At 41.0% G+C, this 14,015-nt stretch overlaps 1 protein-coding gene across 1 annotated transcript; it reads left to right on the top strand.

Moving 5' to 3' along the window:
• Nucleotides 1–9,285: 9,285 nt before the first annotated feature.
• LOC142384752 (interferon-induced transmembrane protein 5-like) lies at nt 9,286–11,733 on the top strand. Its single transcript, XM_075471054.1, has 2 exons — nt 9,286–9,579; nt 10,631–11,733. The coding sequence occupies exons 1-2, from the start codon at nt 9,373–9,375 to the stop codon at nt 10,850–10,852; spliced, it is 429 nt and encodes a 142-aa protein (XP_075327169.1). The 5' UTR covers nt 9,286–9,372; the 3' UTR covers nt 10,853–11,733.
• The last annotated feature ends 2,282 nt before the right edge of the window (nt 11,734–14,015 follow it).

Here is a 14,015-nt window from a genome sequence, read left to right as displayed (position 1 = left end):
CGTTGTGTGCATTCTCATCAGTAATAGTCAACAGTAGTTCACAGCAGGTCTAAACATTCACTCATGTGACGTGCTCTCAAATCAATCAATAACAAAGTAATACAAAAAGCACACTTTGTGTTTTCAAAAAAACACCGCAAAAACATAACCCACACACACACAGACATTGCGTGCCCAATGAGATGAAAATAGTGAAATATAACACTCATGCGCACACTCATGCACTCTCACAGAGCCATAACGTATCCACATTACGCATGATCAACAAAGCTATTTAACCATCTGAACACAACTATTGGGCTCAGCAGCAGAGTAAGGGACACAACGATATTGCTGCTTACCTGTGCGCACTGCGCAGCTCTCAATTTAAAGGGGAAGACGGCGTGGCTTGGCGATTGAACGCATTTATTATTTCATCAGAAATAACGCTACGCCAGGTTTGGCAGTTGCAGGTGTCGCAACGCATCGTCTGACAGCAATTTTTTGGGTGTGCCAGCTGCCTCTTTGGGTGGCACCGGCACACCCTGGCACACCCTGGCACACCCGTGGCTACGCCATTGCTGTGACAACTGCTACAAATGTCAAGAAAACAGATATATAATTTATTAGTCTCTAATGTAAAGGAGCACGTTTGATTCTGCTATTGACACTCCGAATCAGTGGTTGTTCATAATGATCAGAATATCTCTGATGCAGGCCAAATTCCGGAAACATCTATCTATCCATCCATCCATACACCCACTTTCTTCCATTTATTCATGGTTGGGTCACAGAGGCAAAAGGCCCAGGTTGGATACCTATACATCCCTGTCCTCAGCAACATCCACCTCCCTCTGGGGGATCCCAAGGCTTTCGGCTAGATGGGATACATAATCCACCCAGCATGTTCTTAGTCTGTCCTTTGGTGTCTTCCCAGTTGGATGTGTCTGAAAAAAAGTTCAAAGGCAAGCGACCAGGAGGTATCCTAATCAGATGCCTGAACCACGTCAGCAACCACAGACTTTCAGTAACCATAGGTGAGGGTTAGAATAAAATTGGGCAGGAAATTGAAAGCTTCGCATTTCGGCTGAGCTCCCTCTGAACAACAGTGGATGAATGCAACGCCCTCAACACTGCTGACAAAGCCCCAATCTGTCTGTCCATCTCTTGCGTCCTCATCCCTTTTCAGTCACACTGGAAATGAAATGTACAAATGTGGTGACATTTTCAAATCGTAAATGTCTGCTAATGCCACATGAGAACAAACTGAGTCCAGAGTTGAATTTCACCCCAGTTGGATTTAGCTGCCATTCCAACGCTAAACACAGCTTTTATAGAACATTGGCTTGTTCAAACATTCCTCATGCTTGGTCTCATAACACATTGTAACCATTGGGCAGTGATTTCTTGTATTTGCTCAGGATTTAGCTTCATACAGAAACATACAGAATCACATCCAAACGCACAGCCACACATAAAAGTACTTAAACACGTTCATATTATTTTGACTTGACAAGTTGCAAACAGGAGAGACACAGAGTTGGGTGACCTTACCTTGTTCCTGCAGCTCAAATAGGAAGGCTTTCTTGCACTATAGTAACTTAAACGATATGGACAAAAGGATGAGAAGGTTGAAGAACTGAAAATTGGATTCTAAAAACAAAAGAATGATAACAGTTCATTTTAACTTTCCATTGGTTTGATTCAGGCAAAAACAGGCAAGCTCGTGGTGACAACCAAACCCAAGCCTGGAATGACCTTGCTCCCTCTGCTACAGTTAATATACTGTCTGGCCTCTTGAACTCCCTCATTGTGCTGCTGCAATGTGGCCCCAGCAAACAAACCACATCGTGCTGTGTCACCGAAACCGATGCATGTGCAGCCCACAAGCTGCAACCTACAACGTTCATTCCACTGCCTGCCAAATTCCCCAAGGTGTCTGCCACAACCCAAACTTCAGGCTTCTGCAGTGCCCAGTTTCACACGTACTTCCCTCTGGTCATGGTCCCCAAAGTTCCTGTTGGATCCAGCCAACAGTACTCTTAAAACAGCTTGCTGTGATGTCAAAAACGTCAGTCTGCTACAGTACTGAAACTAAACTAGTGGCCTGTTTGAGATCAGTTTCTCACTGTAGAAATATGATTCTTCACAGTGACAGAAAGGGGATTTGGGATTTTGGCTGTATTTGCTAGGGTTTTGGTTATAAGCAGGATCTGCAGAGAACAGATATGCATGTAAGGGATTTTTTACAAAATATACACAGTGTGTTCCAGAGGAAGGAGACAGTTGGATGTCTCACATGGAGGTGTGCTTGGGTCTCTCTGTGAGAGAAGATATTTGTTAGCGACAATTCATTGATTTGTGATGCTTGATATTTCCAAGAAGATAAAGGTACAAACCAGGAAGTGGTTGAAACAAGACTTAAAACTAACTCCCGTGGGGTGTTGTGGTTTCTTGGACGGTTTCCAGTGAAGGTGGAGAACGTTGGAGGTGTAGAGTGGCTTTCCAGTGGTGCCCTGTGTGGTTAGATGGAGACTAAAATGGTGGCCCCTTTCTGGAAAGTAGGAACAGGATAACATGAACACAGAAATGGGACTTTGTGAAAAGAGAACAGAGAACAGACTATCTGGAGACTAAAGAAGAGGACCAAGAGGCTTTTAAGCTGCTGCCGCCAGTTGAGCCACAGCTTAGGACAATGAGGAATCAGGGTACCCCTAGCCACCGCGCCCACCATGAAACAGTTGTGGCATGTGTGCGTGGTGGACAGGAGGGGGAATACAGGAACCTTGTGGAGGCCTTTACTGACAGGACCAAAAAGAACTGTCTTCTCCTGACAATAAACTGGTGTGGTCTGCCAACATAGATACGGTGTACAGAAAGGGACAGAGCCGTTTCTTCTTCCTGAGATGGCTCAGCTCCTTCAATGTCTGCATTGATATGATGTGCATGTTTTATCACACTGTCATTGAGAGTGCACTGTTCTACGCTGTTGTCTGCTGGGGGACTGGCACTGCAGACAAAAACTGTAGGCGCCTTGATAAACTGGTAAAAATGGCCAGTTCTGTGAGGGAGGAGGAAGTTATATTATTTGATGGTGAGCAATAAACACCCTCTCCACAGCATCCTGGCAGGACACAGGAGCAGCTGCAGTGAGAGGCTCATCTCACTGTGCTGCAGGATTGAGAGGTTCAGGAGGTCCTTTGTCCCCATAAGGCTTTTTAACAGTGACTGCTGACATGTTCTTCTCACATTTATTTATTCATTAATTTACTTATTTGTTTATTGTTTTTGTTCTAAAATACAATTATTGTAAATATTTAAATTGAGCTACATGACCATTTGAAATTCCCCCACGGGGGAAGTATTTTTCTATTCTATTCTATTCTATTATCTGTGATTGTAAGCTGTTTAGGAGCTAGCTTGTTGTCTAGAAATCACTATAGACTGAAGTATTATTGGCACCTATTTCACATGATAAGTAGCAAAAGCTTTTGAGAAAAGTAACTAAATGTAAATTATGTTACGCACTATTTATCATACATATGCTATCATCCATCCATCCATCTTTTATACTCATTAAATCCAATTCGAGGTTGTAGGGTAGCTGGAGTCTATTCCAATTGCCATTGGGTGAAAGGCAAGGTATTTCGAGGACAGTTTGGCCATCCGTCATGGGCAAACACAGAGACAAAAACAACCATGCACACCCACACTCACTCCTGGGGTCAATTTTGAATCCCAACTTAACCTTACATGCATGTTTTAGGACTGTGGGTGGAATACTGGAGATGTATGCACGGAGGAGAACATGCTAACTTTGAAAAGAAAGGCTCCAGTCAGGATTCAGAAAAGGAACTATTTTGCTCTGATAGTGATAGTGCTACCCACCACACTACCGTGCAGCCCCAGGCTGTCGTCATGTTGTAACAATTACAGAATTGTTTTAGCTTTTAACATCTGTTTTGCTTCTTTCAAGCAAAACAGCCTCACGCATCGATGCATCATCCCACTAGACGCATGTGTAGAAATCACCCATAAGCCCCCTGATAGCCCCCAATAACAACAACATGGCAGCTTTAGCTCTGGCAGCAACAACATGGAAGCTATGAACTAACAGTCCAATAGTACACGTTAATTCATTCATTCGTCTTAACCTTCATATCAATGCGTGCAGCCACCTGCCGATAGCCGCACCTGTTACGGTGTTTACGGCTCGTAAGCAGGGGACTGCTCGGTCTGTACTTCGGTCTGCACGGTAGTGATATGAAGGTAGAGAGAAAATAGTGCCAAGCGATTGTGAAGTCTGACTTTTTCTGGATGAACGATTTTGTGAAGCAAATGTATTACTCTTTTGAACGCATATTGTTTTGAGAAGCAAAATGCTTTATTTTTGTGGCCCCAGCCAACTAGCCGGACTACCTTCGTCAACGCCAAAACGAGGCTGGAACTCGGACGCAGCACAATGTTCATAAATGATATTGCTAGTATGGGATGTCATACAGCTTCATGTCAAAAGAGACAAACAATCCCTTTAAAGTATTGGTGAAATAAAGTCAAATAATGCCTTATTTAGAGGCTGTATTGTCTATGCCCTGTTCACTCCCGTTATATGGATATACGCGGATCTCGTGAAATCTAAATATCATCCGAAGGACGCCGACTTCCGGTCAAGGTTTTAAAAAAACGAACTTCCCCTTTAAATGCTTGAAGAAGCTGTGAGGAGACCAAGTGCAATGATGTCTTCTGTCCACCAGATGGGCTGATTTACTTTCTTTTGTAGATGATAACTAAAGCCTGATTTATGCTTCAGGCGCAAAGCCTCTGACGCTCGGACGCAGAGCCTCTGCGAGCGTCAAAATCTTGACCACTCCCCCACGCAGAGGCTCTGCGCGCGTCGTCGTGCACCTCAGAAAAATCCTGACTACACGTCGGACGGACGCAGACCACCAACGGAAGTGCGCAGACAAAAGCGGCTGTGATTGGTCCTCGGTGTGCCTTTCCGGTTGTCTGTGTGGCTTCCACCTTTGCATTTTCGCCAACTCCAAAAAAAAAAGCTGTTCTTCTTCGATGTCGAGCAACTCCAAATCCATATCTTGCATACACTTTTTCTTTTTTGTAAAAACAAACACTTCCGCCAGCGCCGCCGAAGTTCTCGTCACCGCCCACCGAAATTCTCGCGAGGGGAAACTGCTGCAAAGCAACACGTCAAGACGATAGACGCAGAAGTATAATCCGCCCTTAACAGAGCAACTGGGAATTTTTTTAAATGAGACCACATCTGGAGAATAAGGTCTAAAGTCCAAAATTCTAAAATCCACATATCTTTTAGGTATCTTTTAAGACTTCCAGCACGAAACATTATTCTGCTACCGTGATGCTGCTTCATCCTGAACGAGATGTTTGAGGTTGTGTGCGGTTAACCAGGTTTCTATTAAGTTTTGAGAAGCAGTACAGAGAGCGACAGCTGTTGTTGTTGAGGTGTTACACAACGTCCGCTGATATAATATGGTTCTGTACATAAGAAAGAAGGTTAACAAGGCTTAACACACACCCACTTAGAATTTCAAAGAACAACACTATCTACACCGCCGGATGAGCACCCTATTGTGGAGAGATAGCCTTCTCAAACTATTTGCAAATCTTCACCAGATTGCATTATATTTAGAGATGTAGCACAGCAACCAAAGGCTGGTGTGAATGTGATCAAACCTTTCATGCCTATCTAATCTGTCCAATTCCTAATAACCGGAAGGATGTTTTGCTCTGTAATCAAAAGGAGTGCACAGTGACAATCTGCTGAACGTTCTCCATGATCATTTTTTGACGAGGTCATGAAATCGTGCTTGTAACAATTTCAGAATACCTATGTTTTCTTTTGAATATATCCAATTATATAACTTACTCAAACCACACAAATTGATCAAATGTCTAATCAATGAAATATTGAAGCCTTAATCAGTTGATTTTCTTTCAATTTTATTGACAGCTTCACTGCATTGAACTGTTATGTTTATGTACCCTTTTACCACTAGATGTTAGCTATATTAATCATCGGAGCCCCACAGTACTTTTTGTACAACTATGCAATACACAGTATACTGCTTAGTTTGAGCTACGTTTGCTATAAATCATTTTCCTTTCTTGTGTTTGGACTGAACCGCCCAACATTGTTAAGTATGTTCATGGATAACATCCTGCTGACTTTAGTTCCTACTAATCACTGACTGTGTTGGTTCTCAGCAGCTACCTTGTCTAGCTTGACCTGGGTGTCCTTGGCTGGGCGGTGGTGGCGGTTTACCACCCAAACACATAAGAAGTTGTTCCAGAGAGGATACACCCACAATATCGCTTGTTGAGCCTGAGGATAGGCGTGCGATTCAGAAGGGATGGAAATTACTCACCCAATAGAACATTTATGTAGCGTGTGAAATCGTCCGTCCTGACCTCATCCCCTTGACAGCGCAATATAAACCCTTCACTAAGGTCCATTTTAACCACAGAGACGTTTTTACGTGCTGTTTTTTGGGGTACCTTATCTTGTCCGGAAGAACGATGGAGTGATCTGTGTGGGCTAATGTGACACACATTCAAAGAAAACTTGTTCATAGGCATCTTACAATGGGGCTAATGTCATATGCATGAAATCAAACTAAACTATAGACAAACAAGTAACTTTTAATTCATTGCTGTATTGAATACTTATTTGGTAATCAGGTCAGATATTGCAAACTAAAACTTTGTGTAAGAGAAGGTGGACGGTTGTATCTTGAGTTGGGGGTGTTAATGAGTGAAAAGAGAGTATTTGGTGAATCCAGGTTTAGGTCACACAGAATCGATCTGTCTAATGGTTGGTTATCATGTTTGATATTAGCGATTTGGACGACAGAAATCGTAAACAGTGAGTCATGTGAGATAAACAGTGTGTGCTGCACATTAGCAAACGTCGTGTTTGACCCTGATCTGTTCAGGAAGATGCCATCTTTTAAAAAAAAAAAGAGAAAAAAGGTGACTCCAGCGCAGGTTACAGTTCCATTTTCTACAGGTGGATGGTGGAAAAGTATGTAAACTAAGATGTCTGCTCAATCATCCAGTGTCACAACCAGCAGTGGGACCAGAGGGAAAAGCAGTTTTCTCACACAGGGTAAAGGAGCTGACTAAGATCATATTTAATGATTTTTAATGATTTAAAAACCAATATGGGTCCACGTGGGAACCAGCTTAATTAGGGAAGCAAATTAAATTACACCAGTAATAATAATCCAATACTATAAAGCATATGATAAAGAAAATAAATATTTTATTACTGTTATATTAGTTTAGCTAGATTTGCTGGCATCAAGGACACTTAGTATGATAAAATACATTTTTCATGCAACTTTACTGTTTTACAAATTAAACATTTCCTTTTCTGCCTTTTTGTTTTGCATATCCACATTATTGCAGTCATTCATATATTATTCATAGAATAACATATTCACTAACATCTTTTTTCACATGGGGATGAAATGTGTGCTTGTCCAAATATGTCTATAAAATACAAATTTGTACATACATTTTCCACATGACTGTGGGTGGATTACACCTGCCTTTGGTGTTTCTGGGAGTCTGGAGCTTTGTGATTCTCTCTATTTTCTGGAATCCTTCTTATTTCAGTGATCTGTGGTCCTGCTGCCCTGTTGAATAGACGAATAGATGAATACAGATAAAAAGTATAGTTTTAGAATTCATAACATATCTCAATAAATCAATCATTGATATATTAATTCAACTTAACTTTTATAATTCAACATTAGACCATCACCCGGTGTGATGATGGATACAAATAAGCAGAAATAAGCCTTCATTATTACTTTTGAAATAATGCCTTTGAGCCGCCACCGGCTGACATACAGCAGTTCACAACCTTGGTTTCCAGCTCCCCATCACACCGGTTTGCTTTACGATTGCTTGACATTTTTGTGGGCTTTTGACTGCATCATTTTGGCCTCTTACACATGACAGCAAATTCATGTGTGTGGCTGCACAATTGCAAGGCTCACACGGAGATTTGTTTTTATAACTGTGCTGTTATATCCCGCAACTGTAGGGAGAGCCGAAGAGCAAAATAATTTGCCAAATTCTCCAATGTTACTTTAAGTATGAAAAAAAACTCTCTTCGGGAAGTTTTCTTTTACACTTCAGCCTTGTCTTGTTTTGCACAAAAAGTGACAAATTTTCTTTTGGCTACTTAAGTAAACAATTGCATTTTTCAGCTTCTGCTTTGAAAAATGTTCCGGTTGGAAGATTTCTGGCGAGAACTTCATTTGAAATTTGGTACCTGTGGAAGTGAAAATCCCCCCCCACGAAAAAAGTCTATTTAATTTTTAATTTTTTTCCAACATCCATGACCTGCATTTGCCACTCAGATACAAAATCATAAGACAGACTTGTCAGTTATGGTCTCTGGCAGACAGGACTTCAAAACTCATTGGTGCCTTTAAGCAATATCAGCACACTGGCCTTCTTTAGTATGGGGTTGCCCTCGGGCAACCAATCATATTTCTGGTTTCTTCACACTGCCTTTAAATTACTAATATATATAAAACAATAAAATGTAAAGAAATTGGATGTGTCTGTACAACAAAATGAAGAGAAGAGGATAGAAGCAATAATGCTGAACTCTTCTCTGCTCTCCAGCATACTCAATTCAAGATATCAGATATCAAGCAGCTACAGTGTTGAATACCCAACTGTACTTAATACCCAATCATTTGAATCAAGAGTTTTGAGGAGAACCTCCATCAATCCACTGATTGATCGTGACTCACAAGGGGAAATTCAAGGAACCAGGATGCAATGGTATTCCAAAGGTTGTATGCTAGAAGTGTGATATCCACCACTGTTTCGCATCCACCAGCAGCTGCTTCCTGAAGTTTCACACAGTATGGTTTCCACGGCGAGCCATTCAGTCATACAGAAACACATTCAGCTGCATATCCAAAAAAATTAAAGGATCAAATTCATTGGTAGAGGCCTAGAACTGTTCTTTAATTAACACCTCCCAACTCAAGCATCTGTTCAACACCTCCTCTGAGAGAATTTTTATGAAAAATTCAGCTAGTGATACTTTGGGGGAAGTCTTTGCCCTTCTCTTGTGCAGTTTTTCGAAATTTTTGTTCTCTCTATCCCTATTTCAGTCTCTCTTAGGCCTGGCCACATAATGACAGACCTGCTGTGTATTAAAGGACCCTGCCCAGGCGTCCTCTCCCAGCCACCTCCCTCTTCATGGGCCTTTAAAAGCCTTACACAAGGGGGGGCATCACTTTCAAACGAGAGACTAAACATCTGGAAGCCTAGCAAGTCCATAAAGCCAACTATTCACTTACGACCAGAGACCTCCTCTACACGATTACCATGGATAACCATTCATACAACTTTCCTTCCGACTGTACCCCACTCACCAACTGTAAATCTGCCCGTAAGCCGGCAGGGTCCACCGTGGTGAACATGGGCAACACCGGAAAGAATGCTCCCAGGGACTATCTGCTTTGGTCGCTGTGTAACACCCTGTACGTTAACTTCTGCTGCCTGGGTTTCATGGCGCTCATCTACTCTATCAAGGTGAGCTCTGGCGCTTTTGACCAATGTGACATTTTCAATTTGTAAATTCCAGACCATTTTTGAAAAGCATCCGATGTGCACTATTTGATGCAGGATGCAGATAACATCGGGGAATGTTTGACACTATAGTATTTACCTTTTTTCAAACCTGTGTTAAATACGATTTTTTTTATGAACTGGAAGCCCAAATTAGTTTGTATTAACTAATATGAAGAAAAATCAATGTAGGTAAAAAAAAAAAAATAAAAAATTCAAAAAGTAAAATCCCTGAGATAAAGTCTAGGCAAAGAAGTGACACCCGAGCAATGAGTGGATGCATTAAAAAGAAGATTTAAACTTTCCAGGTCTATGGATCTCATACTTCAGGAAAATGGGGAAAAAAATATTTATTCAAAGCATTGCAGTCTTGTTTCTGCCCGTGATACAATCTCACACATCGTAGAAACTTCAAATCGAAAATCAAAGCTTTCCTTTCAACAACTACTAAAAGGACCTTGAATGTTTCTTGTGCTAAGCCACCTGGATAAAACGGTTCCTAAAAGGTTCACCCCAAAAGGGTGTATATAAACCCATATTTAACTCTTCTTTTCTGTCTGTACTGGGTGCAGCTCTGAATCCCAGCCCCACTATTGACTCGGCACACAAATTAAAGACAGTGACTCGCTGTGTGGGGAGTTAAAAATGGCATAATTGGCATCTTCTTAATGGGCAAGTAGTCATAAGAAATTAGAGAGTGCCGGAGAAAATTTCAGCAAAAAGGCACAGTGATACTTAGCAAGGCTTTCATATCACTCTGGCATTGGTCAGCCCTGAATGTGACCTGGGACAAGCTGCAATGAACAAAATTATGGTTAGAACATTCTTTTGTTTGCCACCTTCCTTTCACTGTTTACAGTCTGTCTGTATCTCTGTTCCTCATGCAGACGGCACAAAACTGTAACATCCTCCACTGTTTTGCCACATTTGACAAACTGAGGTGATTCTTTATTTCTGTATTACTTCAGTGGATGCATGGCATCATTTTTAATATTTGTGTATGCGTTTTTTGTAGGCCAGGGATCAGAAGACTTTAGGCAACCTGCAGATGGCTCAGGAGTGCTCAGACAAGGCCAAGTGGTACAACATCCTGGCGGCTGGCTGGAACCTGCTGATACCCCTTCTGGCCGTCGTCCTGCTCGTCCTCCTCCTCGTCCACCTCGGCACGTCTCAGGGCTCCTTTGACTTCTTTGGAGAAGACGGGTTCCAAAACTTCATCAATCTGTTCAGCTGGTAGATAAAAAGCTAAAATATGATAGCTTTCTAGAAAAATCAGGCCTCAAATGGAACCTTTTTGCATTAACTGTTTTGGTAGGGTGTTTAGTTTAATTCGGAAGATGAAGGCAGGTATGATAGCTGAATGCTGCTTTTTTTTTTTCTTTTTTTACACAAGGGTCAAACCCAATGCTGGGCTGCTCAAATTTGGTTCAGTATTAAAGTAATTCTAATTGGTCAGAGTGAAAAAAATAATAAGGTTTGTGGATGGGATGCAGTAAAAGCAGGAGAGCAAATTTGGTATTTGGCAAAACAGTAGCGGTGCCTGCTTTATAGACCTTGCGCACTGCGCAGCTTCAGCCAATTTTGTGAACGGTGGCTCAGTTCCAGAAGCCATGGCAGAGAGCAAGATTTCCCAAAGCAAGAATCCCACAACTGTCTCACCTAAATGGAACACAGTTGCTTTTCATAACGTATCAATCAATCAATCAATCAATCAATCAATCAATTATACTTTATTAATCCCCGAGGGGAAATTCCAGCGTATAGTACACCTGTGATGTTCCTTCGATGACAAATTGAAATGTCTGTTATTTAAAAGGTCTACAGTGAATTTTCAGCATTAGTGGGATACGGTCATTTAAGATGTGAAGTTGACCAAAGGCTGAACTAGCCTAAACAAGAACATATAGGGATAGATGAAGATGAAAAAGAGTGAATCCAGGTCATGAGGCTGAACAAGCATCACTTTTTTGTTATTTATTGTATTTATGTTGACTGGAAATCTGAATGATGGCTTAAACTATCTTTAGACAGGGTAGAAAGGGGGGGAGAGTGGAGAGAACAGAGAAGCGAGGAGCCGGAGTCTAAATGCCACAAAGATGAGAGGACACATTACAGCGAACAACCAATTTCTTTTCATCTTTCAGCAGTTTATATATGTTTTTATCGTTACAACTTTCATCTATTTTTTTGTCATTATTCACATACTTTTTATTGGTATTATGTTATTTTAAGTACTCTGATTTTATATTGTCTTACTGTCAACCTCTGATGAGCTGAATAAACCATTGACTTGGTCCTTCACTGAAAAGCAAAAACTTCATTTTCACCTCATAAAATGCCTGGACTCACTGTGCCAAAAATCCACCGGCAACTTTCAGGTAATTTTGACTGCCATCGTAGCTGATGAACATGGGGGTGAGGTGGTCGAAGAGGCGCGCCTTTAAATGGCTCCTGCGGTCGTGCTGCTGCACCTACACCCAGCTTTAAAGTGATCATTTGGGGCTTCATGGGTTGCACTCAGGGGCGGGTTTGAGGGAGCGAGCACGACATGGTTGTTTTCATCCCAGCTGTGAGCCTACTGCTCTACCAGCTATATACAGAACATGCAGTTTTAGGAAACTGTATAAACGTGTCCTCAAGTTGTGAGGCGGGGCCGCCCAGGCAGACCACAACAGAGGAGTCAGCAGCAATGTGGAGGCCTGCAGTCTGACGACAAGGCTCTCTCCATCTGCTCTCAGTCCAAGTTATTATTACCTAAGGAATGGCAAAGGTTTTGGGAAAGACTTGCCAACTGGTTAATGCCACTGGATATTCTTTTATAACCAATCTGTGAATATTTCAACTGCTACACTACATAGTCCTGCAAAACCACCAGAACAGGAAGACAATCACAACCTCAAAGTTCAGGTTTCCATTGACATTTAATGGAACAGATTTACAACAGTCCTTTTGATTACTTTGTAAACTCAATTATAAAATGACCTTCTTGGATGTAATCTGCATGCATAATTGGCTCTATCTCATGCTCCTGATGCGGTATTTAGTGACAAAGACATGCAAGCAAACGAAGACAGAAGCCATTGGAGATAATTGTTCTACTTTGAATGTGTGAAAAACACCCACTGATAGCTTTTAAGCTATTCAGACACCAGCGCCATAAAGTCCCTGAGAGGCTCCGCTTGTCCTCCTGATCCTCATGTCTCGTCTTTGATGATTTGAGTGTCAGACTCATGCAAACCTCCCACCCTCTGGACTCCCATCATATTAGTAGCTTCTCCTTTGCTCACAGCTTTATTTATAACCATCCAAATCACATCCTCAGGCTTCCAACTTTCTATAATGCTCTTGTGGTCGGAGAGAAATGCTTACAGATGTTTGAGGAAAATTATAGGATAGGAAATGGCGCTGCAGGAGGCGGGGTATAAACTTCCTTCTCTTTCTAGGAGCTGGTCGCTACAGTGGAAGCCTGTGGAAGGAAACAGGAAGACAATGCAGAAGGGGAAGTAATTACTAATGCTATTGTGGGGGTCAGGTTTAACAAACACTTGAAGCGTTTCAGAGACCAGAGGCTGCAAAGTTTATTGAGACGGTTCACTGAAAAAAGGGACTTTTTGGTTAAGTAAACTCTATTAGAGTAACTGTCATAATTTCTACCTTGTATTTTTAAGATTCAGTAAGAACTAGAGCTTCTTAAGTAAAATTAAACATTTTATTAATGTAATACATAAATTATGGGGGAAGAGTAAGTTTTACTTAGGTTTTAAATGTTTAATAGTTGTAAGTACATAAACCTAGAAACACTACATAAACTTTACTCTGAAAGTCTATCGTTAAAATCTACTAAGTTACTTCATAACAGCAAATACTACAGATATATCAAATTTACTTAAAATTTTGAGTAAAATTATGTTCCTGCCTATGAAAAACAAGAAGACTTTACTTAATTTGTTTAAATAAATATAACTTAAAACTTAGATGTAATTAAGTTAATGTTACTTAATATCTTCAAAACTGTTATGGTTTATGGTAAGTAAAATTTACTTCATACTGGCAAGTGAGTGTTACTTGATATTGCAGCATTAAATATTACTTAAATCATTTGAGTGCAAATACTTACAAAGGGTTTTTTAAAGTAAATCTTTCAAGTTGTTTTTTTCAGTGTTCATTCAGAAAATGCACTTGGAGCACAAAGCTGATTCTGTTCTTAAAGAGGTATAAATAATAATAAAAACAGAACATAAGGAGAAATGCCAAATGACAACAACTTTGGTGTCAAATATGAGCTTGCGCGGCAAATCATAGAGCTGAGATGCACCATAGTTTGTGTTCCTACCATATGGGACATATGAGAAAACTAAGACTTGTTTAATTATTTTAAGGAAAGTAATCCAGAGCTGCAT

The sequence above is a fragment of the Odontesthes bonariensis genome, chromosome 7 (assembly GCF_027942865.1).
Source record: "Odontesthes bonariensis isolate fOdoBon6 chromosome 7, fOdoBon6.hap1, whole genome shotgun sequence".
Classification (NCBI taxonomy): Eukaryota; Metazoa; Chordata; class Actinopteri; order Atheriniformes; family Atherinopsidae; genus Odontesthes; species Odontesthes bonariensis.
This window is presented reverse-complemented; position numbering and strand designations above follow the sequence as displayed.